Consider the following 27539-nt stretch of genomic DNA (forward strand, 5'->3'; position numbering starts at 1 on the left):
GACTTTGAAAATTTAAAGGATGTGTGGTTCCGATACAGAAAACATTTAGTCTTTCAGATAAACCTCTCAAATTAAGTAAAATCAGGTACAAGGCTCTCAGGAAACACTGGCAACAGTCAAGTTCGTAGGCTCAGGATTACAGGGCAACTATCTGAAAATAATTTCTTTTATTGTTTTCAATTAATAGTTTTATAAGTTTTCTACCTGTTCATTCAACATAATGAGCCTCGTAGCATTTCCGATAAAACCTAGAAACCATGGCTGAAAGGATTGTGTTATTTTCTAGAGCTGTATAAGAAATATTACAGGAAAGTACTCTTGGCATTTCTGTGCATCAAGATTATAAAACAAGGCATTGTTGTCACAAAATGTTTACTGTCTAATTTATATCAATGGTTCACTATCACTCATAGGTTAAAATTCAAACACTTTAGAGGAGCACATAAAACCCTTCCTTGCTTCCTTTTCAGCCTCATCACTCATTACTCCATCACTTAGAAAATTGATTCCATTGAAGATATTGGAATACACCTTACTATTTCATATTTTCCTGTATATGATATTCTTTTTGCCTAGAATAAATTTTCTCTCATCTTTTTGTTTTCCTGGGAAATTGTTATTGTTCCTTCACAACTTTCTTTGGTAAGGAAATAATCAAATAATGATGGGAACATGTCAAAAGGATCTTGGAGTCAATCTGAAGAGACTCCCTTTGGCCAAACCTGAGACAACTTAAGAATCAAAATTAATTAGAAGAGTAAGAGATTATATAATGCATGTAATAAAACAAAAATAAGCATCCATTAGCATATACTAATATAAATAAAATAAATAAATGATTAAATAAAATTCTTCCTTACAACAGAATGTCAACTGATAAATGAAGCAATGTTGGAATTAGAAAATCACCACTTGGCAAACATAGTAATAACTGGTTCAGGCAAAAATCATCAATGGATACTAAAACTATTGGGCTGTCGGAAAAGTCATGACGTAGTTTTTCTGTTTTTTGTTGCAAAAATGCGTCATGACTTTTCGGACAACCCAATAGAAGGTGAAAACCTCAAGAAAAATAACTTATTTATGTGGTTTCAATACATATCCCCAGAAGATTGTTTTTTTAAAAAATATTTTTATTAAAAATATACCTAAATATATTATATTAGTTTCAGGGGTACACCATAATTAGTCAACATTTATACAAGGTATGATCAAACAATACAGTGAATGTTTAAATTAAAAAAAATATAGTAAAAGACACATTGCCATTAATCTTCCTCAAAATACTCCCCCTCGTTTTGAACACACTTATCCCAGTGTTCTTGTCACTTTCTGAAGCAGTTCTGGAAGTCCTCTTTCATGAGTGTCTTTAGTTGTGCTGTGGTGGCAGCCTTGGTGCCCTGAATCAATTCAAAACGTTTTCCTTTCATGGTCATTTTGATTTTGGGGAAGAGCCTGAAGTCACATGGTGCCAGATCTGGTGAATAAGGTGGATGAGGACACACCATAATGTTTTTATTTGACAGAAATTGCTGTACCAGAAGTGATGTGTGACATGGTGCATTGTCATGATGGAGGATGAAGTAAAGACACTCATGAAAGAGGACTTCCAGAACTGCTTCAGAAAGTGGCAAGAACATTGGGATAAGCGTGTTCGAAGTGAGGGGGAATATTTTGAGGGAGATTAATGGTAATGTGTCTTTTCTTGTAATAAATTTTTATTTAAACATTCCCCATATCTTTTAATCACAACTCATATACCTAAAGAAGTGATCACCATAAGTCCAGCAACCATCTGACACCATACTGTGCTATCACAATATTACTGACTGTATTTCCTACGCTGTATGTTACATCCCCATGACTTACTTGTTTTATACCTGGAAATTTGGATCTCTTATTCCCTTTCACCTTTCCTCCCCTTTTAAAAATTTTCAATTACAGTTGAACTTCAATATTATTTTATATTATTTCAGGTATACAGCATAGTGGTTAGACATTTATATAATTTAAGAAGTGATCCCCCTGACAGAAGTACCCACCTGGCGTTATACATAGTTATTACCATATTATTGACTATATTCTCTATGCTGTACTTTACATCCTCATGACTATTTTGTAACTGCCAATTTGTAGTTCTTAATCCTTTAGCCTTTTCAACCCTGCTCCCCAGCCTGCTCCAATCTATCACCCCAACAAATCTAGTACCCAGAAGATTCTTAACAAAGCATAAGAGTAATTTTACAGCAGAGAAACCTGGCAGACACCATTATAACAAAGTGATCAAAGTTAGTATCACCAGTAATGGGACAAAATTACCTCATTAGCATCCAGATATGATGCACTGAGAAGGACACAACATCACATATGAGGTATTACTGACAGAAATGCATAACCCTGAATGAAAAAATCAAGAAACATCAGAAAAATCTAAACTTGATGGACATTCTACAAAATAACTGACCTATACTCTTAAAAAATGGCAAGGTTGTGAAATACAAAGAAAACCTCAGATATTGTTCCAGATAAAGAAGCCTAAAGACACATGATAGCTAAAAGTAATGCATGATTCTGGACTGGATCCCAGACCAGAAGAAGAGAATGTTTTTTTCTTTTTGCTATAAAGAATATTATTAGGAAAACTGGCAAAATGTAATTTAAGTAAGATTATATAATAGTATTGTGGCAAGGTTCATTTTCTGATTTTGATAATTGTACTGTGGTTACGTAAGAACACTTTTCTTCCTTTTTATAAAAAAGAAATATACATTTGAAGTATGTAGGGGTAAAGAAGCATCATGTCTGTAATTTATTCACAAGTAGTTCAGGAAAATATGTATATTAATATATGTACAGAAATGTTAAAGCAAATGTGGCAAAATGCTAACATTCGGTGGCATTTGGGTGAAAGATATATAGGAATTCTTTGTTCTATTCTTGCAACTTTTCTAAGTTTAAAATTATTTCAAAATAAAAAAAAACAAAACCCTTTTTCAGCAGTCCCTCCTTTATGAAACAATGCACAACCATGCCGTTATTTTCTGCACAAAGGCACTATAAAATACTCTATTTTAGGTTCTCATTGCATAATGTATTAATTACATACTTTTCAGTAATTACACTTATTTATATACATGTCTGTTTCTTAACTAGATCATCTGTTCTCTAAGAAAGAAAAAATTGTCTTAACACAGCAATGCCCAAGGATGCTGTGCACACAGTGGTCACACAGAGAAATTCTGTTGAATGAGTTTCTAAATGCTTGATTTTAATCAGTCTAGAACATATACACTGACAAAGAAACACTACATACAATTTCAAACCTTATTCTGGTCAATAATTTCCATGTTCTTTTTACTATAATTATCCATTAAAAAAAAAACCAATTGCAAACATCTTTTAACAATGAAAACAAAGGGTTTTTTTTCTCTTTCCTGTACCTTTTTGTTAAAAAGTGGTGAAATAGTCAATGTAGTAGGGGGGAAAAAAAGAGATTAAGAAAACATAATAATAACCATTTTTAGCTAAGGTCCAAGTAATCAGAAAAATAGAAAATTACCTTTGTTCAATTTATGTACTACCAAGTTCATGATTAAATGATAACACTGAAAACAACACTGTAAATAAAGTCTTACAGGTTATTTTTGAGGTCAGGAGATTTAATGTCTAGAAAAATTGTAAGGCCTAAAGGAGGAAAAAGTAATTTGTTTCCTATGGTTGGGTGTGAACTGTTTTTATAGCTGTCTTCCTTTGGCTTTTATTTTCAATTTGTCACATATAAGTAAGCTAAAAATAAATACTAAAAGTAAATAGATAAAATGAGCTGAGAAAAAGTAAAAAAAAAGATGAAGTAAAAAAATGGTATTAAAAGATATGATATCATATATATATATATATATATATATATATTTTTTTTTTTTTTTTTTTTTTTTTTTTTTTTTTTTCAGCTGAGCCATCCTGCTACCTGTTGGCAGCTCAGCAGCAGCTCAGCTCGGACCAGGACTCAAGCCGCTGTTGCTGGGAGCTCACACTCTTAAGCGAGCTCTTTACCAACTGAGCCACTCGGCCGGCCCTGGTATCTTTTAAATGATAAAACAGATTTGCTAAAATAACACTATAATATAAAATTATATTAAAAAGCAATAAATGTAGGAGTCAAGTACGAATACTCCCAACAAACGAAAACAAAGTCTTTTGGCTTGAGGAGGCTTCACATGATCTACTGTTTTCCATGACTGTCTTTATGGGGCTGGACTTCACTTCAAGGAGTTCTTAAGGTGCTCTTGAGGAGGGCCTCCAATCAGGATCCCCAGGTTCTTGCCCTTATAGCAGTGCTAGTGATGTATATACATTAATAATGTGGGTACTGGTTATAGGCACCATGGTGAAGAAAACTTTCATACACAGTTGTCCCCTGTACCTGCACCCTTCTTTCATTAGATCTTTCTCCTCTTTGCTTACGGGTATACTATTGGTATTTACCCCTCGCTTTGCCATCATTCTGGTTCAGGAATATAAACCTCAGAGCTTGTAATATTATCTGATCTGGAATCTCTTGGTTCATTCCTGTCCTGCTATCTTATTTCTGGTTTGGTTCCCTTTTTGGGTCTCTGAACTCCAGCTTGGTTTGTTAGGCTAGTGGGGCCCTTTTTTCTATCACAAAGAAAGAAGTTATCAGGATATAATTTCAGAGGCATTAACATAAGTGTAAATTTATACATACATGTATGTCAGTTTCTATTTAGAATGTTTTCATTGTATGTGTCAACAGTATTAAAATGCAAAATTAGAATTTTTTCTTTAGTAGGTCCTTGTTCTAAGCGTTCTCTAGACAAAGGTAGAGAAAAAGTAATTTTTCTTTAGAAATGATGAACTATTATATCTCTAAGAGTGGTATCTGACAAGTACCTTTTAAAGCCCTTTCAAAGCATTAACAAGTCTTTAGAAAGCCCTGGGAAAATGGACTGAGAGAAGTTCAGAGAAGTTCAGTCATCTTTGCAGTTAGAGGAATTTTATCAGCTCATAAAACCACATTTCCCGTTAACCTCCCCTACATGGTGTTGTTTCTCATATTATTAGGTATAAGCACATAAAGCTTCAACTTCCAGAATGCCCACCCTATATATTAATTTCAAGGACAGACTAATAAACATGTAAATTTCAATTAATATCTTTTGTAAAATGTAAACATTGTTAAACAAGATCTTTAAGCATGTGGTGGATATTAATTTATATAGTTGAGAAAGAAAATCTTAGAACAGGTGATCACAGAGAATGAGGCAAATGTTACGACTGAGTCAGTGTCATTGATGAAAGAGAAATCTAGTTTTTAAGGTATTTTGCACAGATAGATATAAAACCTATGTGGTTTACTCTATATTTATTTATGGGCGCTTAATATGATCCCAATGGTCTTTTTATAGGCCTAAAAAGTGGGGTTAATTTACAACTAATTCTGCTGATACAAGTACTATAGTTTTTTTAAAAAGTATAAATCATAGTATGATTATACTGAACAAGTAAAATGCTATCCAATGTACCACAATTATATGTAGTAGTCATACTTATCCTTAAGTAGTAGGACAAGGGCTGGCCGAGTGGCTCAATTGGTTAAGAGCTTGCTCAAGAGTGTGAGCTCTGAGCAACAGGGTCGCCGGTTTGATTCCTGGCCCGAGTTGAGCTACTGCTGAGCTGCCAACAGGTGGCAGGATGAAGTAGTAGGACAAGGGTGATTCTTTTCTTTCCTACTTTTATTATTCAGATTCTTGAAAATGATCATACATCATTTACAAATATTTAATAAATGCTTTTTGAATTGAAATAATTATTTTCTTAGTCAACCCCAGCCAATATCTTCCAAAGTCATGGCCCAAATTCTGGGGTTCTAGGGCAACTTCTCAACAGCACCTGATTTGTGTTTTTAACCATCAAAAGCTTCCATTATCCTGGGGATCAAGTTCAGACTCTCTAGAATAATGTGCTAGGCCTTTCATGATCTGTCCTTTCTCCTCAACCTTTTCTCGCTTTGTTTACACATACCCTTATTCCAACTACAGAAAATTTAATTTCTAGTACACAGCATGATTTTTTCACACACTTGTCTCAGCTGCCCTTCTCATTCCAGTCCAACTAGCAAACACCTGCTTACCTTTTAAGACTATGAAAATGAGGTACGCGGCGCATAAACATAAGGTACTGTAATTCATACACTGCCCAAGTTAGAAATTGGGTTTCATTCTTGACTTTCTTACCTTCCACATCCAGGTCCCAATCTTGTCAACTGTGATTCCTTAGTATTTCAAAAATCCTACTTTATTTTTCTATTTCTATTGCTTCATCTTTAATTCAAGCTCCTATCACATTCCTGCTTCTGATCTCACCCTGACTCAATCCATTCCCCACACGGTAGTAAATGTTCTTTTAGAAGTTCAATTTGATCTCGTCATTTTCTTGTTTAAATTCTTTTCCTGGCCTTTACAATAAAGTGAAAACCCATTAGCAAGGCAATTAGGAGGTTCATCTGAAAAAATTATATGGCCAAGTGGAGGTCACGATCCGCTAACTTCTCCAGCCTCTTCTCTCCCTTATTCTCCTCCACTTCCTCCTCCTTCCCTCACGCTCCTACCTCCTCCAACTATACCTTCTCCTCCATTTGTGTGTCACAATGATTGGAGCACGGTAAGCAATCCGTAAGTGTCAGATACTTATATTAACGTTATTTTTAATACAGTCATTATCTGAGATAAATAGACTAAACTCAGGTGGGGAGGACACTTTTAATAAGGCAGCTCCATCTGCTCCCTCACAGCACTATCCCCTCTTTTCTACCCTGTTCTGTGCTTCCAAGGGGCGAGTGCTTATGGAGAGAACAGTCTCCCTGACCCTGTGGCTTCTGCTTGAGTTCAGCCATGGGAGGCACTGGCGAGAGAATGGGGAACAGAAGAAGAGTAGAGACAAGGTATTTAGTCCTTTGGTCTCCTGTCTATTGGTTGGCAGTAGTTATGTTCCTCTCACAAAAACCATCCGTTCTGTGAGGCAGCCCTCTCTAACAGACTTGTTTTAAATAACTGCTCCCTTCCCTGGCTACTTGAGGTTTAGAAGCAATTCCCTGCTGTTGGTAGCTCCCAAAGTTCTCAACTTCCCTTGTTTCTCCTTAATTTTGGCCACTCTGTTGTGACTCATTCCTTCAATAAATTCTCCTTCATTATCCCATATGTGTCATCTGACTCCTGCCAGGACTAAGTAATACAGCAGCCAAGGTGAGGACGGACACAACATGTAGAGGTTAGCATGGTGAGAGCACTGAATTCTTAGTGGGCATCAGTGAGAGTTGAGGCTAGAAAAGTAACTTAAACCAGACTGTGGAGGCCCCTGAATGCTAGGCTTGGAGTAGGAACTTTTATCATGTAAACCAATGGTAAACCATTTCCATAACTTTGTCATGTAAGCCAACATTTTAAAGTTTTTAAGCATGGGAGGGACACCCATAGAGATTTCGTGTAGGCAACAAGTTTTACCACAGAAAGGTTCAAAGATAAGCTCAGAGTCACGTGTCTAAATAGATGGAAGGTCAGGATGAAAAGACCAGTCTCCAGATTTTTAGTGTGGTGTGCTTCCTCCTACCACACAAAGGGAACTGTAATTCCTTCAACTTCATTTACTAAATATGAATTGAATACTCTCTCTCTCTGTAAGGCGCTTTATTAAACATTAGCGAGCGATGTTGAGATAAGTGAGATTTGTATTTCCCACAGTCTCGTAGAATACATACATCAGGCTGTGTTTTAAGGAAAAAGTGAAAAACCTGTAAATACTTACGATTTAATGGAAAAACAAAACATGATGTCTGATAACACAGAAACGTGAACAACTATTTCTGATGGAACAAACTGTAAAACTTCATAGAGGAGGTGACAATTGAATTCAGCTTTAAACAGTAAGAAAAAAAGAGAAATATTTGAAACAGAATGAACAAAATAACAGAGATTTCAAAGTACATACTACTTTTAGAGAATGAGGAATTGCCTAATGAGGTTACAGGTTGGAGGTGGAGAGGATGAAATAAGTTTAAGGCATGATGCTGGTCAACTCAGTTAAGGACAAATTTTGAAGAGACTTGTTTCTATAGAAAATAGAGAACTATTCTGAGATTTTTTTTTTTATATATAGAGAAGTGATGCATACTTAAAGATGTAATACTTGGCTGATGGCAGATTGGAGGGGAGAGAGACTGTAGAAAGAGCAGTTAGTATGCTACTACACTCCTAAGAGTGAAAGATGAAGGCCTGAACTAATACAATAGAGAAAGGAATATTTGAAGTACCATAAAAAAGGGCCGTATGACTGTGCTTTGGGAAAGAGAAGGTAAATATTATGGTGAAATTTCAAGTTTGGTAAATAGGGCAGGTGCAAGTGTCATTAAATAGGGAGCATTACAGAAACAATTTGGAGGTAAGGGCATTAAATTTGGTTTCTGATGAGGAAAATGTCAGAAGCCAGAGGGACATTAAGGGGGGATTCCAGTATGTAACAGCAAGGGGAGTCTGGAGTTTGGGAAAGAAGGTAGGACTATATTTAATAGTCATTAGTATGCAGCTGATAAATCTAATAATATACATTTCTTTTTTTATCTTCTCAACAATTTATAAGCATATAGTACAGTTTTGTTAACTATATGCACACTGTTGTACAACAGATTACTAGAAAATTTTCAACTTGTGTAACTAAAACTATACCTATGGAACAATAATGCCCATTTACTCCTCCCTCCAGCCCCTAGCAACCACCATTTTATTTTCTGTTTCTATGAGTTTGATTACTTTAGATACCACAGGTAAGTTAAATCATGTAGTATTTGCCTTTTTGTGACTGGCTCATTTCATTTACAATAGAATAATGTCTCAAAGTTCATTCATGTTGTAGCATATGACAGGGTTTACTTCCTGATTCCCTCAGATTTGGGAAGTTTTTAGCCATTATTTCTTCAAATAAGCTCTCTATTTGTCTCTCCTCTCATGATGAATATATTGGTTTGCTTGATCTTGTCCTATAAGTCTCTTTGGCTTTCTTCACTTGGCTTCATTTTTTTTCTTTTTGTTCCGCTGAATTGATAATTCCAAATGTTCTGTTTTCAAGTTCTTGCTTCTGCTTGAATGTCTCTAGTAAATTTTTCCATTCAGTGATTGTAGTATTCAGTCCCAAAATTTGTTTGGTTCTCTTCTTTTATAGTTTCTATCTCTGTGTTGATATTCTCATTTTGATCATGCATTGTTTTCCTGATAGCTGTCTATCTTTGTTCTCCCACAGATCATTTAGCTGCAAGAAAATTACTCTGAATTCCTTGTGAAGAAACTTGTAGACTTCTGCTTATTTGGGGTTGGTTTCTGGAGATTTATTTTGTTCATTTGATTGGGCTATGTTTCTGTTCTTTCATGTGTCTTATAATTCGTTTGCTGAGTTTATGCATTTGGAGAAATAGTCATATCTCCCAGCCTTTATGGACTGGTTTCAGATAGAAGACTTTCACCAGTCAGCCTGGCTGGAGGTTATGGGAGCCTCTGAAACCTTTTTTGGGTGATGTAATTTCTGTGTGTAATTTCCTAACCAGAGGTTTGCTGTTTTTTTTCAGGAGCCCATAACCTCTTACAACTGTCTCTACTGCAAGATCTCCAGCGCTGACTGTGCAAGCCACTCTGCTCTCCATTAGTCTCAGTGGCCTCCAGGCATACACAGTAAGCTGGCTCACATTCCCAAAGTCAGTTGAGACAGAAACCAGACCTTTGGGCAGCCCCCCAAAAAACTAAACTATAGGACATATACTCCACTCTTCTCCCTTCTTCCCAAGGGAGAGAAGTTGTGAGTTGGGTGCGTTCTCCCCATCGCATTGAGCCATGCTGGCCTTCACACCATTTCAGGCTCTCTGGTGTCACTGCAAGCTGCCCCCACTCTCCCTTGCTTTCAGTAGCCTCCCAGGCACTAAACTATGCCATCAGGGCTCCAAGTCAGGAGAGACAGAAACCAGTTCCTCAGGCAGCCTTCTGAAAAGCTGAAGTGTTGCATGCACATTCCATTCTTCTCTCTTATTCTCCCTTCAGCAAGAGGCTGCAAGCCAGGTGTTCTCTGCTGATGCTGGTGACCTGTGCTGGCTTGGGGAAGGAGAGATCATTGGCAAAGTGAAAAGGCTCTTCTTCCAATTTTAATGCAACTGTTCTTGGTTTGTTCTTGGCTTTGCACTCACCTGGGGTACTGCAAACTCTTAACTGGTTTCTGGAATTCTTATAAAGGTATTTTGGTCCACATGTTGTTATTAAGTTAGTGTCTCTGTGGGAAAAAAAGGGGTGGAACTTTCTATTCCATGATCTATTAATGCTTTTAGCTATACCAGATATAATATTGACAATGAAGAGGCTAAAAAAGTTGACTACTCGTATATCTATATATTTCTCTCTCTCTCTCTGTATGTATGTATTTCACAACTTCTTTATCGATTCATTTGTCAATGGACACTTAGGATCTCCATTCTTTGTCTTGGGTATTGTAAACAATACTGCTACGAACATGAGGATGCAGATATCTTTTCGAGATCATGATTTTCGTTTCTTTGGATAAATATCCAGAGGTAAAACAGCTAGCATATAGTAAGTTTACTTTTATTTTTTTGAGGAATTTCCATACCGTTTTCCACAATGGCTGTACCAATTTACAATCCCACAAACAGTGCATAAGAGTTCCCTTTTCTCCAATCTTTGTCAACATTGGTTATCTTTTGTCTTTTTGATGACAGTCATTCTAACAGGCATTAGGTGATATCTGATTGTGGTTTTGATGTGCATTTCCCTTAAGATAATGAAGCTTAGAGTCTTTTCATGTACCTAATGGCCATTCATATATCTTTGGAAAAATGTTTATTCAGGACCTTTGCTCATTTTTAATTGGATTATGTGGGGTTTTTAGCTATTGAGTTGCATTAGTTCTTTACATATTTTTGATATTAAAATCTTATCAGATATATGGTTTGCACATATTTTTTTCCCATTCCCTATACTGTCTTTTCATTTTGTTGATAGTTTCTTTTGCTGTGCAGAAGCTTTTTTAGTTTAATGTAGTCCCATTTGTTGATTTTTGATTTTGTTGCTTGTCCTTTATGTATCATCCAAAAAAAAAAATCATTGCTAAGAATCATGTAATGGAACTTTTACCCTATGTTTTCTTCTAGGAGTTTTATGGTTTCCGGTCTTATAGTTAAGTTTTTAATCCATTTCAAGTTAATTTTTGTGAGTGATGTAAAATAACTGTTTAGTTTCATTCTTTTTTTCCTTTATTACATTTATTGGGTGACATTAGTTAATAAAATTACATTTTACATGTGGATATCCCATTTCCCAAAGCTGTCTATTCTCTATTGAGTATTCTTGGCTCTTTTGTCAAATATTAGTTGACCGTATGTGCATGGGTTAATTTCTGGGCTCTTGATTCTGTTCCATTGGACTATGTGTCTTTTTTATGCCAATACCATATTGTTTTGATTACTATAGCTTTATAATATAGCTTGAAAACAGGAAATGTGATGCCTCCCTTTGTTCTTTCTCAGAATAGCTTTGGGTATTTGGAGACTTTTGTGGTTCCATATAAATTCTAGAATTTTGTTTTCTATTTCTATAAAATGCGCCACTGGAATCTTGACAGGGAGTGCACTGAGTCTGCAGATGGCTTTGGGTAGTATCGACATTTTAACAATATTAATTCTTGCAATCCATGAACATGGGATGCTTTTCCATTTATTTATTTCTTCTTTAATTTCTTTCATCAATGTCTTATTTTTCAGTGTAGAGATCTTTTACCTTCTAGGTTAAAGTTATTAAGTATTTATTGTTTTGATGCTACAATAAATGGGATTTCTTTTATTTCTTTCTCAGATAATTCACTGTCAGTGTATGCTACTGATCAGAAGTGCTACTGATTTTTATGTATTTATTTTGTATCCTGCAACATTACTGATTTTTTGGGTTGGTTCCAACAGTTTCTTGGTGTATTCTTTAGGATTTTCTATATATAAAATCATGTCATCTGCAAATAGAGACAATTTTACTTCTTTTTCCAATTTTGATGCCTTTTATTTCTTTTTCTTGCCTAATTGCTCTGGAATTCCAGTACTATGTTGAATAGGAATGGTGAGAATGGAAACCCTTGTCTTGTTCCTGATCTTAGAGGAAAAGCTTTCAATTTTTCACCACTGAGTATAATGTTAGCTGTTGGCTTGCCATAGATTGCCTTTATTATGTTGAGGTATAGTCCTTCTATACCTAATTATTAAAAACTTTTATCATGAACAGATGCTAAGCGTTGTCAAATGCTTTTTCTATGTCTATTGAGATGATCATATAATTTTTTGTTTCATTCTATTAATGTGATGTATCACATTCATTTATTTGTGTATATTGAATCATCCTTGTATCCCAGGGATAAATTCCACTTAATCATGGTGTATAATCATTTTAATGTGCTACTGAAATCGGTTTGTTAGTATTTGATTGAATTTTTTACACCTATATTCATCAGGGATATTGGCCTGTAGTTTTCTTTCCTCGTAGTGTCCTTTTCTGGCTTTGGTATTAGGGTAATGCTGGTCTGGTAAAATGAATTTGGGAGTATTGCCTTCTCTTGTGTTTTGGAAAAAAATTGGAAAGAATTGGTGTTAAGTGTTTGGTGAAATTCACTAGTGAAACCATCTGGTCCTTGTTTTTCTTTGTTGGGAGATTTTTGAGAGCTTATTCAATCTCCTTACTAGTAATTGGTCTGTTCATAGTTTCTCTTTCTTCCTGATTCAGTCTTTGTAAGTTGTATGTTTCTAAGAACTTTTCCATTTCTTCTAGGTTGTCCAGTTTCTTGGCATATAGTTGTTCTTGGCTAATTTTGGACACTCTTGATTCCTAGCTGAGGAAAGGACTATAAACTGTGATAACAATCCTCCTCATATTTGTGCAGCAGGGTTCAGAAATGTGATCTCCACAGTTCTAAATATTATACAGCCACTGTCTCATCAAATGTTTCAGTAAATAATCATCCAACAACAAAAAACACAGGAAAATTTGACATGAAACAACTTCCTTAGATAGTTGATACACTATTGTGATTCCTTAAGTTGGGGTAAAGGTCTGGACTGATTGACTGATCGCATCCTCAGATAGTAATGGTCTTTCAGCTCATGCTGAATACTGACCACAAAGGGAACCTTGATACCTGAAACCATCTGTAACTACACAGCTTACTGTCTTCATTAGCCTAACATTACTATTCTACTACCTTTATCAATATAATTTTACTAATCCAGAAGATAAAAGATGTAAATAACTTGATTGTTCATTATAGAAACTTGTTAAACAGCAAGTATCAAAAGGTAGTTTACACACTAAGACTCTCAGAACCCCTTGCCTTGATGTGTCCACGATTCCTAAATGATTATATCATGATACTTGTTTAATTCTAACGAAGCTCCCACATTAAAAGATCTGTTTTAAATCAAACTTCAAGATTCCATAAATATCTCGACTTTGCTCTTCCCTTTCTAAGACTCTGACTCTGAGACTAAGATTTGGTTGAAGTGGTATTCTCTTTCACCATAGTAAGAATAAACTCAGCTTTATTATCAATAGGTTGTTTTGGTGGTATTTTTTGAGGAGCCAAAGAAAAGTTACCTCTTACTTGGACAAAATTACAAAAGTTAACTCTTCCTTCGATAATTCTAGACAAGCTGTACTAAGTTCTAACTCTTCTTCTTTCTCTAGGATCCACTGACACATTTTTATATATGCTAAAAAAGAAGATGGTTACAGGCGTACCTGAGATAAATATCACAATAAAGAGAGTCACACAAATGTTTTGGTTTTCCAGTGCATATAAAAGTTATGTTTATATTATACTGTAGCCTATTAAGTGTGCAATAGCATTATTTCTCAAAAACTGTACATACCTTAATTAAAAAATGTTTTTGCTAAAAATTGCTAACCATCATATGAACCTTTAGCGGGGCATAATCTTTTTGTTGGTGGAGGGTCTTATCTCTATGTTAATGGCTGCTGACTGATCAGGGTGGTGGTTGGTGGAGGCTGGGATGGCTGTGTCAATTTCTTAAAATAAGACAAAAATGAAGTTTGCCATATTTATTGACTCTTCCTTTCATGAACGATTTCTCTGTAGCATGTGATGCTATTTGATAACATTTTATCCACAGAATTTTTATTAAACTTGGAGTCAATTCTTTCAAACTCTGCCGCTGTTTTGTCAACCAAGTTTATTTTAAATCCTCTCTTGTAATTTCAAAAATCTTCATAGCATCTTCACCAGAGGTATATTCCATCTGAAGAAACCACTTTCTTTGCTCATCCACAAGAAGCAACTCCTCATCTGTTCAAATTTATTATGAGATTGTAGCAATTCAGTCACATCTTCAGGCTCCACTTCTAATTCTAGTTCTCTTGCTATTTTCACTATATCTGAACTTCCTCCACTGAAGTCTTCAACCCCTCAAGTCATCCATGAGGGTTGGACTCAACTTCTAATCTCTTGGTATTCTGACCTCTTACCACGAATCATGAATGTTCTTAATGACATGTAATGGTGAATCTTTTCCAGAAGGTTTACAATTTACTTTTCTGAGACACATCAGAGGAATCACTATCTATGGCAGCTATAGCCTTATGAAATGTGTTTCTTAACTAATAAGATTTGAAGTTGAAATTACTCCTTGACCATGGGCTACAGAATGAATGTTGTGCTAGCAGGCATGAAAACAACCTTAAGAGCTCTTTGGTGACCAGGTGCATTGTCAATGAGCAGTGCTATTTTGAAAGGAATCTTTCTTTCTGAGCAGTTCTCAATAGGAGGCTTAAAATATTCAGTAAACCATGCTGTAAACAGATGTGCTGTCATCCAGGCTATGTTGTTCCATTTATAGAGCACAGGCAGAGTAGATTTAACACAATTCTGAAGAGCACTGGGATTTTTGAATGGTGTATGAGCATTTGCTTCAACTTAAAGTCACCAGCTACACTGGCCACTAGTGAGAGTCACCCTGTCTTTTTAAGCTTTGAATCCAGACACTGACTTCTCCTCTTTGGTTCTGAAAATGCTAGATGGCACCTTCGTCAAATAGAAGGTTGTTTGTCTACATTGAAAATCTGTTGTTTAGTGCAGCCACCTTCATTACTGATCTTAGCTGGAGCTTCTGACAACTTGCTGCAGCTTCTACACGAGCACTTACTGCTCCAGCTTGCACTTTTATGTGATGGAGGTGGCTTCTTTCCTTAAACCTCATGAACCAACCTTTGCTAGCTTCAAACTTTTCTTCTGCAGCTTCCTCATCTCTGTCAGCCTTGCTGAATTGAGGAGTTAGGGCCTTGCTCTGGATTAGGTTTTGGCTTAAGGGAATGTTGTGGCTGGTCTGATCTTCTATCCAGACCACTACAACTTTCTTGGTATCAGTGATAAGGCTATCTTGCTTTCTTATCATTCATGTATTCACTGGAATAGCACTTTTAAACTCCTTCAAGAACTTTTCCTTTGCATTCACAACTTCGCTAACTATTTGGCACAAGGGGCTTAGCTTTCAGCCTGTCTCAGCTTTCAACATGCCTTCTTCATAAGCTTAATCATTTCTAGCATTTCATTTAAAGTGAAAGGAGTGTGACTCTTCCTTTCACTTGAACGCTTAGAAGGCCATGTTGGCCGAATTTCAATATTTTTTGTGTCTCAAGCCCAAGGAGAGGGACAGAGATAGGGGGATGGTCAGTTGGTGGAGCAATCAGTACTCACACACATTTATCAGTTAAGTTTGCTTTGTTATATGCATATGGCTCGTGGCATCCCAAAAACAATTACAATAGTAACATCAAATATCACTGATCACACATCACTATAACAAATATAATAATATGAAAAACTTTGAAATATTGCGAGAATTACTAAAACGTGACACAGAGACATAAAGTGAGCAAATGCTGTTGGAATAATGGCACTGATAGACTTGCTCAATGCAGGATTACTATTGGGTCGTCTGCACTGAAAAACATAGAAAAATAAGTCATGACTTTCCCGATGACCCAATATAAACCTTCAGTTTATAAATGATGCAATATCTGTAAAGCACAATAAAACGAGGCATGCCTGTATAGTTTATGTTGTCTACATTTTAGAAATGTTTTCTTTGAGGATAGTTAATTCAGGAAATAAATGAAAAAATTATTAAAGTAGAAGAAACAGTAGGGGTATAAAAGGATTAGTCACCTTGCTTGGGGAGAAGGCATCACAGAGGAAATCACACTTGAACTGAGTCTTGAAAGATAAGAATTTTCTAGGAAAATAAGGGGAATAAGTATTTTATGCAGTGGGGGAAAGGGTCCAAAAGAATAGAGGCAGGACATAGCATTGAGAGATGGGGAACTGCTAATAGGGTCTGTATGACTGCAATATAGTAGTACATGACAAAGGAAGAAAAAAAGGGAGATACAAAGTTGACTAAATAAGCAAAGAGATACTGACATTAAGAAGTTCAGAGGCAGAACAACTCGTGGTAATGAAAGAGTTTTAGGTGTGGCTATAAGCATGAGAATGAATTACTAAAGTGGTGTTGAGAGGAAAAACCTTAAACTTATTGAAGTCACAGAACTATGAGGCTATGGTGTTAAATGGGCTCTCTACCTGGATCTAAATGGCTATATGGACCATCTACATGACTATCTCATCCTAAGAACATGATCATAAAAATCTGGACCATCGTGATGTTCAGCCAAAGTGATTAAGAGCCAACAAGCCAGTAAGAGCATATCTGAAGTGAAAGACAGTCCTAACAACACAAAGATCCACCATGAGAGAGGTGAAAAATAGTTCACAGAAGTCTGTTCTCAACAAGAAATTAATCTTGTTCCTAATCACCATAATCTCTATCAGTTATCCATCATCATCTCAGGGTCAACAATAAATGGAAATCATACAGTAATCATCACAAAATGTAATTTTTAAAGCTCATTTATCTCTATTATTTTAGTTTAGTGAATATTCAATCATCATTCCCCTGACTCCTACGTTTTTGAACATTAGGTCTTAGTAAGGGATTATAAGACTTCACATTTATTGTAATTGAAGAGCCTCCTCATATTCACATGTCTGTCAAATGTTGTGGAAACTCACCGAAGTATACAGGTTAAACATGGCTATTTGCTTTTATTTTCATATAACTCTAATATAAAGGTCCTGGGCAAACAGTTGCAGTGTTTCAGGCTAAGGCAACAGACTTACAATACAGAAATGGGAAAAATTTACATTAAAAAAATAAAATAAAAGATGAATTTTTACCTATTTGAAGTTCTCCAATTATTTTTTGATTGTTAAATTATACAGACATTCTACTGGAAATATAAAAAAAATCTCATTTACTAAAACTCCCAGTGGTATAAATATCCAATAGACCCATTTCAGTATGATCCACTTGTACTTCTTCTCTTGATAAAGATTAGGAAGAAGAAAGGATGACATCATTAATGTTAAGTGAAAGAGAGCAATATTAAAATAATTAGTATTGATACAGCACTTTTCTCTTAGGATCCCAAAGCTTTTAAGGCACAATCTTCAATGTCATATCATTTCAAAGATACAGGTAAGGAAAAGCTAATTATAGTTCTTTTATAAGACAGAAAAATGAATAATACATAAAATTAAATGACTTCCAAGCTAATGTTATTAGTAATCAAACAAAAAATAAAATTAAGGGTTCTTCATCCTTGGCTCAGGGCACTATGTTCTAAAACAAGCTGCCTGTAAAGTACGATGTTTCACGAATCCACCTTCACAAAATAATAATGGTGCATCCTCTTAGGAGTCACTTCTTTTTAGTTAGATTCCTTTAGTGGATTTATATTATTATTTTCAGTTTGTATGTTTTCAAATAACTTTTTGGCAGTGGGGCAGTTAAAGAGGGTTCTCACTGCAGACTCACAGAGGCGTTCATTACTACCCTAACTAGGAGTGCTATCAAAGTTTTGCTGTTAGCTGGCAAAAACAATTACAATAAGGGAAGCATTCATTAATATAACTTTAAAATAAAAGAATTTTGTTTTATTTTAGTGGTACCAATAATTTTAGAAGGTAAAAGCCCTAGTTAGTATTCATAGTCTCGATATAAAGTTTCCCTATTACCGTCTTCATCCTTTCACCAAAATGTCATTTTCAGCTCTCTTTCCTGTTGAGCTACAAGCTCTAATTCAGTAGTCCACTGAAATAATGATATACTTACTGGCTCTGAGAATGTTCTCCTTGCTGCTGCACCTGGACTGGACCTGCAGAGAAAGCATAAACTCAGTAATTTAGGGCTTATAACATAGATAGCCATACATGTATGCATACTTATTGGGCAAGCTCCTGAGGTCTAGGAGCAAGGCTTTATATATCTCAGATATCCTAACATGTTAGTAAAATATATGTGACATTTGTTCCACATATTTTTTTTAAATTATCCTTTCCTTACTTTGAATAGCTGACTTCTAGAAAAAAATTGGGAGTACAAGGTTATGTGACATAGTAAAATCAAAGGCAATTTTTTTATTGATGTGTATTTAAAATTAGTATATGGAAAAAATTTAAGTTACCATGTATTCAGTTGTGAATACAGACCCTTAATCTTAAGACACTATGTATATATCTTGACTAGGCTAATAATGCAATTCAAGTAATCAAGTTGCAATCAAATATTCTATTGTAGTCATTTTTGGTTATATATGTTAATGAGGGGAAAATCCTCATGTAGAATACTGACATGTGATTCTAATGGCCTTTGTTATTTATTAATATTGGTTATGAAAGATGCTTCTGTTGGAAATCAATGAATTTGAACACATTTATTTACCAGTTCTCAGGTGTATGTGTATGTGTGTATGTGTGCGTGTGTGCATGTGTGTGTGTGTTCATACCAAGAGGGTAAGAATGACTAATGAACTTGCTGCAAGATAAACAAGCAAGTTGGCATACCATATATATATATATATATATATATATATATATATATATATATATATATATATATATAGTTTATCAATCAGAAACCCTTATGCTTTGATTCAAATATTTCAGGTTAGGGTGTAACATTCTTTTAAATGTTGTAAAACTGTTGAATTCAGGGGCTATATTGGATCACATTACCACTTGTTAATCTCAGAGGAAACTGTATTTAAACCCCACACCTCTTCTTCCTATTCCACAGCAGCTTGCCCCAAATGAATATATACACAACAAATTAATTTCTATCGCTTAACACAATCTACTATTGTAATGAAACAATTTATGAAAGGAATGTTGCAACTTAGGGTGGGTTATGGTTGTCCTTCCCTGAAAAAAACAATTGTTAATGTTTAAAGAAAAAACAATAATAGAAAAATCACATACACACAAGAAACACACACACACACACACACACACACACACACACACCAAAAAAGAAAAAAAAAGGGAGAAATAATTCCAGATGTTAGTTATTTATTCTCTTTTGGCCCAGATTGTTTAATTAGTTTTAAATATACTAGAATGCAGAAGCTAATCTAGAAGATAGTATTCTTATATTCTTTTACTCAGGAGTTTTATTGAGAAACAATTCTGGACCAAATGGGAAAGAAATTAATGACTACTTAAAGAAAACAACATAGGGAGGAAGACACAAGAGCAAGGAAAAGAAAAGAAAGAGAGAGAGGGGTTTGAGGGGTAAATCTAGCAGATAGAAAAGAAAGTATGGGTTTATAGAAGGGAACAATATGTAAATGCAGAATATTCTGCTATTCCTTGTTGAAAATTCATACCAAGAAGGTAAGAATGACTAATGAACTTGCTGTAAGATAAACAAGCAAGTTGGCATACCATGGAATGAAAATAAGTGTAACTAAACCACTACAGCCTTAAAGGAGAAAAGAAACAAACACCAATAGACAAATTAAAGACAAGCTTAATAAAGAGATAAACTACATTTTGAAAAGCGATTCAAAGAACACAAGAGAAAGCTAGAGTGTGAGAAAAATCTGGGAGAGAGAAGAAAAAGAAAGGGGAAAATGTTGAAAGACAAAAACAGAGTTCAAAGAAGTCAAATGGAAGTCAAGAAAGTCTTCAACAAGATGTAGAAACAGAAGGAGCCCAAACCCATAGCGCAAAGCAATGTTTGCGAATGGAAAGCAGCTCCTTTGATCAGTAATAGTTACTCTTAAGTCGTAGCCTCTATTCCTCCAGAGTTCATCTTTAAGCCCTTCCAATCTAGAGTGGAGCTAGTGTACGGATAGAAACAAGAGATTTATAATGAACACAGCAGTTCAGATGAGTAGTTCAAAATGTCTCATCAAATGTTTCAACAGGTTTATATAATGACTAAATGGAAATGGTGGTGAAGAACTAGCTGTCTTTACCAAGAATAACAAACAACAACAACAAAAAACAAAAAAAATAAAAGAACACCCTGTCCCTTCCAGGGGTGGCTTAAAGAATTAACAAAAAATTCACTCATAGCATAAATTTAATAAAGAAACCCAAGTCTTGCTTTGTGGCACCTCAATTTAGAACTATATATTTCAACGTTTTGGAAGTGAAATTTGGATAATGAGAACAATTCAATTCCCTGATTCTATTTATTTAGGTTCACAAATTGCCAACAGCAGTATAACCAATGTTTTTGCATTTATATATTACATTGGCTATCTGACATAGATTTGTGGGAAATCACTTTTAAAATCAATAATTACATAAACTTCTTTAGTGATCTTGAGCATATATGTTAAAAAAATGAGGAAAATAATTTTAAAAGTTTAAAAATATTTATGCATGTAGAGGATGCCTCTCTCTCTTGCACCATGAAACTGGTCATAATATTTACTTCATTTAATAAAATCCCAGTATGAAGATTTTTACCTAACTCACAATGCAATGGAATTTACCTGAAAGCATAAAGTTGAAAAACAACTGTTGCTCTTGTTCTCACACACATGAGCTATAAAGAAGGCAACAAGGGTCTGTTTCAAGTTTTGTGTTGTGTTTTCTTTGTCTTATCCTGGCTTTTTACTCAGTGGGAAAAAATAAAATAAAAGGGAAGTCTGAAAAACAAAATAAAACCAAGATTTTGGCCTAATACCAAATTTGTCAGGGATTACAAATGAAAGGTATGGTACTGAATTATCTGTTACTTTATTCTATTGGATTATGATATTTTACTACAATTTACATCTGACTTTGTGGTGTTGACAATTCCTCTATCAACTGAAATCAAAACTAAAATGTGTAGAAATGGGATATTAAAGTCAATGGAGAAAATGAAATATACAAGAGACTTATTGAAAATATATTCATTTACTAATCAAGAATGTTTTAGACATCAAATAATTCACTTAATTTGTTGCAACATGTTTTTACACGTGTAATATAATTTTTGCTGAAGAATCACATTGTCCATTAACAAATTTTAAAGCCATGAAACAGAAAACAAAAGGGGGAGAGCACATAATAAAATGGCAAGGAAAAAAGTAAAAAAGCTTTAAACAAAGCAGAGAAAATTTTAACAAACAACCACAATCTTTAGATACAGTTAGAGAAGTGACTTACCTTATGCTTAGGTCATAACAAGAATAGCACAGTGTTTAAAGTCAGCTCTTCATTATGGGAGGTACAATTGAAAGCCATAGGTTATAATAACATGAATTGCTACACAGAGATGAAGAGTTTTTCAGCCCAACATGAAAAGCTAACTCTTATGGGAAAACATTTCAACTTGTGTTTAATGCAACATGAAGAACAATTGAGGGTGTAAACATTAAAACACATGAATCTCACACCAATAAGAGAGACGGCCCAGTCTCTCAGGAACACAGAAGATTTAATCTGTGACCATATCTGTGACACATAAGGGAAGGCACATCACTCTAACATTGAAAGATGCATGCATAATGTATAACCATCCATTGATAACCACCCCCCGCCCCAACCCCCATCCCACTCATACACACACAAGCCCACTGAGATACAGGGAAAGAATGTAGTGCCAAGCTGTTATGAAGAAAGCGGGACACACAGAAGCGTAGCAGTGGTCATGTGATTTGAGAGGTGTTCTTCCCTTAAACCATCCCATCACCATGCTTATTTTAAAGAAGCCAGGAAAAGACCCTCTTCAATGCTGCAGTAGCTACGAGCCCCCAGCATGAAGCTAGAGTGTGGAATTTTGATCACCGTTCCCTGCGATGTCAGGGGCTCTCCAGTGGAAGCCAGATGTGTAACACCAGTTAGTGGGGTACAAATGTGTGAGTAACAAACATCCTTTCCCTTCTGCATTTCACAGAAGTGAGGGAAGAGAGATACAAATAAAATAAAACCCATGTTAAGAATAGGTTCGTAACAATAACAAGATGTATAAATATTAAAATGAAGATTACATTTGATTGCATGTTAACATAACTCAGGTTTCATAAAAACTGCCTTTATTTTGCTGCTCACCAGGCTAATTTGTGTTTTTTCCCTTGTAAACATTTGGAATAAATCAATACAATATGATTCATATTGAAAAATTATAAGCAGTTGGTCAAATGGGGTTCAAGTCAAGAACAAAAAAAGTCATTTTTTATGGGCATTAAGAAAGCCCTCTGTTTCTATTTTTAGCATGATTTTACTAGCCAGCAGTCACATTTAAAATTAGAAATTAATTAAGCTTCTGTATATCTGCTTACTTATGCAATCTGAGAAATTCTATGGCTACAGTTTGAAAATACCTAATTTAAATTTTAATCTTTTTACATTTTAAAAAACAAACAATTACCTATTTTGAAATTGTTAGTAACTTTCTTATGTACTTTTCTCCATTGTCAATAAAACATGGGCTGTTCCTGTCAATAATAGGGTCATTTCAGCTCAGCAGAAAAAATTTCAAATTTGCTTTCCTATAATTGATGATGGTAGTTAACTCTGCCTATTTTTTTTTTGTATGAGATGAGTTTTAAGTCATGTGTAGCATGCAATTTAGTTAGATTTTTCAATTGTTCAAAGATCATTTACTCATAATTTTCCCTCCCTCATTCTATTTGTAGCAGGCCAGAACATCTTGACCTTTCCGTTAGTATATCTTTATTAATTTAGACTCTGGGCCCTCCTGCAATCTCAGTGCCTTCATGGGTAAAATAAAGATTACGGGTCTCAAAGGAGATAATCAAGTATTAACGATTTTAGCTATAAATGTGGAAACAAATGTCAACAATTGTTATGATCAGTGGAGCCACTAACAGTTGTAAATAATTCAAAAATGGAGGCAAATGCTTATTTTTGACTCAAAGAATGAAAAAAAATCCAAGTATAGTTATATGTTTTTCAATAGGGATTGACCAAAACTTTTTGGAAATGGCATAGCCAGGTGGCTATATGTACTGGTAAGAATGCAAATAATATAATCTAAGGCATGGAGCAAAGTCTGAACTAGCTCCTCTAGGATATTCCTTGTACTCTTGAGCTTTCAGGTCTTAGACAAGTTGTTTCCACTCTCTGGAATACCCTGTTGCTTATTTTCTTATCCAAATACTACTTGCCCTTTAAGATCCAGGTTAAATTGTATCAGGTGCAAAAAACATCCCCCAAATTCCTTAATCAGAAATAATTTCTTCTTTCCCTAAACTCTTTTAAGTCTTACTGAAATACAATTTACATACCATAAAATTCACTTATGTTAGGTATATAATTTTATGACTTGTGATATTTATATGGCTGAATAACCATCACCACAATCTAGTTTTAGGTTTACCTAAATTCTTAAGGCCTCTTATCTGAACTATTATAAGAGTCATCATAGTTACTCATATTCCAATTATTGATGCTGGTCCCAATATACGGTAGATTCTTGGAGGGAAACAACCATGACTTTAATTCTTTTGTTTTTTACTATGTCAAATATAGTGCTTTGAACAGAGTAAACATTTGCTAAATCTGAATGTTTATTTTATAGTACAGTTTTTCAATTTCAGCAGATTAAAATAATTTTTACGTATTTGAATCTGCAAATATTAAGAGATATAATATGAAAAGTATGTGGATTATATCTAAGAAATATCTGGGTACCCTACAGAATGATCTTAAAAGTTTGGAAAACACATTACCATTAATATTACTTAAGGATAATAAAAAAGTGACATTTGGAGTCCAATAAAGGTTATTCCAAACCATAGGTTTCAGGTCAGGTTAAGAAGATCCCTCATTTTCTAAGAGAAAAGGATCTTCTATATCTCATATGGTCAGGTCACTAGAATGACAAAAATAGAGATTTTTGATGCATCATGGCCCTTTTCACTTTAATTATTCTACCTTATTAAATTATTTAAGAGTAATCTATAAAAGAACAAACTTTACTGAATACCATTTACTCATAAAAATAAAACTTAAGAGGAGAAAAAGAACCTCATTGGCACTTAGATTATTTGCCTCTTTAGCCTCCCCAGAAACAGAAGGAAAGAAAGGTTTGATTTAAAAAACATTAAGCCAACAGCTCTACAATCTCAGACTCTTATATTCTATTTCTTTTCTCACTTTTTATAGCAAAAATAGATAATTGGTCTAGGAAAGCTCTCTTCCATAGTTCCATTTATTCATCATTTTATCTGGATAAATTAAGATACAAGTTTTTGGCTCATCTGAGCCTAATGACAACTCATTTGTGTTTAATTAGATTTATTATTTCACAATACACACTCAACAGAAGAACGCAGAGTTATAGTTTATTTATGACATGAAAGGTAGCATGATAAAGGGAATGTCCAGGGATATGGTTTCTAATATTGGTTTTTCCTTTTCCTACCTGTGTGGCCTTAGATATGACATTCAACATCTCAAAGTTTTAATCTCAAAGTTTTAATTTCCTCATCCATAAAAATGGGGAAAATTAAGTAGGATAATATATGTGAAATTGAAAACTATAGTAAATGAAAGAGAGCAGTACAAATCTAAGTCATTATTATTATCCTTATGTAGATTTTAAGTCACCTACATTTTATGTAGGTAGAGGCACAATGAGAATAAAGAATTTGCCCCAGATCATGCCATGAATCAGTGACAATATAATTGCTAATTTCTAGACTAAACTTCAGAAAAGGGCTGAGTTAAGGTCTGAGGTTACCTCTGCAGGGATTAATCTAATTCTGTGTTGTATGGTTTTAGTCAATTTATCTTATTTCAATGGGACTTAGTTTCCTCAACTGCAAAATGAGGATGTTTCCAGGGCTTTCAACTGAGATTGACGGGTCCCTTGGAAGAAGCTGTGAATAAAAAGTCTGGGGTCCATTTACTGGAATGGAGAAAAAAGAATTACCATTTTTATATTCACCAACCTAAATAAATTTTAGTATTTCCTTTCACTATGATTAGGTGGTAAGCCACAGTAATATTAGCAGAACATATTGCTTCAAATTATTATGAATATTTTAAAATATTGTCACGTTCACAAAGATTTCAAATTACAGTAGTCTGACTTGCTGTTAGATTTTGTTATTTAATGGATTTAAAAAGCAGTATTATATAAATTTATTTTTGCATATATTTTGGTAATTATTTCAATTTAATTAGTTTACTCTGTAATCCTACACATTTAATTTCATATATTTAAAAATATTTTTCTGAAGAGTGTAGACTTTGCCAGATTCCCAAATGGGTCCATAGGAGAAAAAGGTTAAAAAAACTCCAAACTAGATAAATTCCAAGCTTCCTTTTATGTCTAAGATTTCGTGGTTCTAAGAAACCTTTTCCACCTCCATTTGCTGCCCTTTATCAAATTATATGTAAAAGAAGTCCTTCTGTTTTTGAGAAAATTACATAAAATTGGTTATTGAGTTAACCAATTGCCCATTTAATAGACCATCTAAGAAACAAAAGAAGAATATGGTTATCAAAAAGTTATAAAGGCTTCAGACTTTAAAAAAAAATTCTACTTCACTTGCTCTTTTCTCATTGATTTAATTAAATGGGATAATCATTTAACAGTCATCACATTGAAAACTCTCTAACCAAAAGTGAACTTACACACACACACACACACACACACACACACACACACACACATCCACCCATAACTAATTATTCTTTGAACTCTTAATCATATGTTCATCACAGAGAGCAACAATGCTATTATCGACATACAGCATAAACCTTTGCAGGCACACAGACAATATTTATAAGCAGTACAATTTTACAAATCTTTTCCGGGGGACTATTAAATGTTGTCCCACCGTTACATAAATTATTATTGTCTTAAATGCCCCTGAGTTTTCTTAAGTCCTGGGTAAATGTGAAGAATTCTTTTCCCCAGTACTGACCTCTTCTAAAAAAGCTAGAAATATAACAGGTTACATAGTTGGTGAAGTGAATTATAATAATTAGCATTGTAAATCAAAGGCTTATTTATGCTGCTTTATAGGTAACTTGTGAGTTCCTTATTCCAACAGAGAATAGTATAATACATAGAACATACCTAAGAATAGAACTGGTTATCACCATGACTCAAGGTAATATGAATTCGAGCATCAATGATGAATATTCTTAATGTATTTCCTATATAAGCTTTGCTTATAAATTGAGTCATTCTCAGTGACGTATAGAAAATTTGTAATCCCCAAGCTGGTGTCCCCTTGGCACCAACATTTTTTAATTGATGTTTGTTCTGAGAATTTTAATGTTGATCATGATAAATGTGAGGAAAGTATACTACCTAGTTATATATATAAAACAAAGTTAAATAAAGTATCTTCTGACTAATAGGGATTTTGGATTATTCATGACACCATTTACCAATCTCCAGATGAATAACTGATTATTTTACAGAGAAATTTATTCTAGAGATGAAAAAGCAGGGATTGTTACTGCCTTTAGATCACACAGTAAAGTAGTAAAGAGCAGAGTATGCCACCCCAAAGTGTTCTGCTTTGTCATATGGATTTTGTGCTGAGACAATCAAGATCCAGAAGACTCAAGAAAAACTTTTACCTCTACCTTAACTACCTTAAGGAATTTAGATGGGGGGCCTGGCTCAGAGAGAGTGTAACCAGAGATAACTTTCATCTGAATGACTTATCTCTCTGGCAGGGCAAACATCTAATTACAAATATCTGCTCTTTTTATTGTCCCATGAATTACCTTCCCCTCTTTGAAGCTTCAGGCCCCTATCCCACTTATTAGCTCAGGATGGCATATAAGCCTCAACTGCTTGACTTGCTGTTGGCTCTCATTACCGTTTGGTCTCATATTTTTATGGGATTCCTATATGTATGAAATTAAAAATTTGTTTTTCTCCTATTAATCTGTCTTATGTCAATTTAATTATTAGACCAGCCAAAGAACCTAGAAGGGTAGAGGTTAAAATTTTCCTCCCCAAAAGTAGAATGGAACTTAGTGCTCTTAACTTCCAAATCCATTTCTCTGTACACTAGCAGATGATCCTATTTTTCTAACCCCAATGACAATCACTGCATTCCTAATCAGACTATGAACTTTCATTGCTGTTTTGC

At 34.5% G+C, this 27539-nt stretch overlaps 1 protein-coding gene across 1 annotated transcript in view; it reads right to left on the reverse strand.

Moving 5' to 3' along the window:
• Positions 1–27539, reverse strand: part of GPHN (gephyrin) — a 435631-nt gene that overhangs the window by 99994 nt on the left and 308098 nt on the right. Inside the window, exon 10 of the mRNA XM_019641276.1 lies at positions 18287–18329. Coding sequence (XP_019496821.1) covers positions 18287–18329 — 43 coding nt within the window. The remainder of the gene's footprint in view (positions 1–18286; positions 18330–27539) is intronic.

The sequence above is a fragment of the Hipposideros armiger genome, unplaced genomic scaffold (genome assembly GCF_001890085.2).
Source record: "Hipposideros armiger isolate ML-2016 unplaced genomic scaffold, ASM189008v1 scaffold_59, whole genome shotgun sequence".
Classification (NCBI taxonomy): Eukaryota; Metazoa; Chordata; class Mammalia; order Chiroptera; family Hipposideridae; genus Hipposideros; species Hipposideros armiger.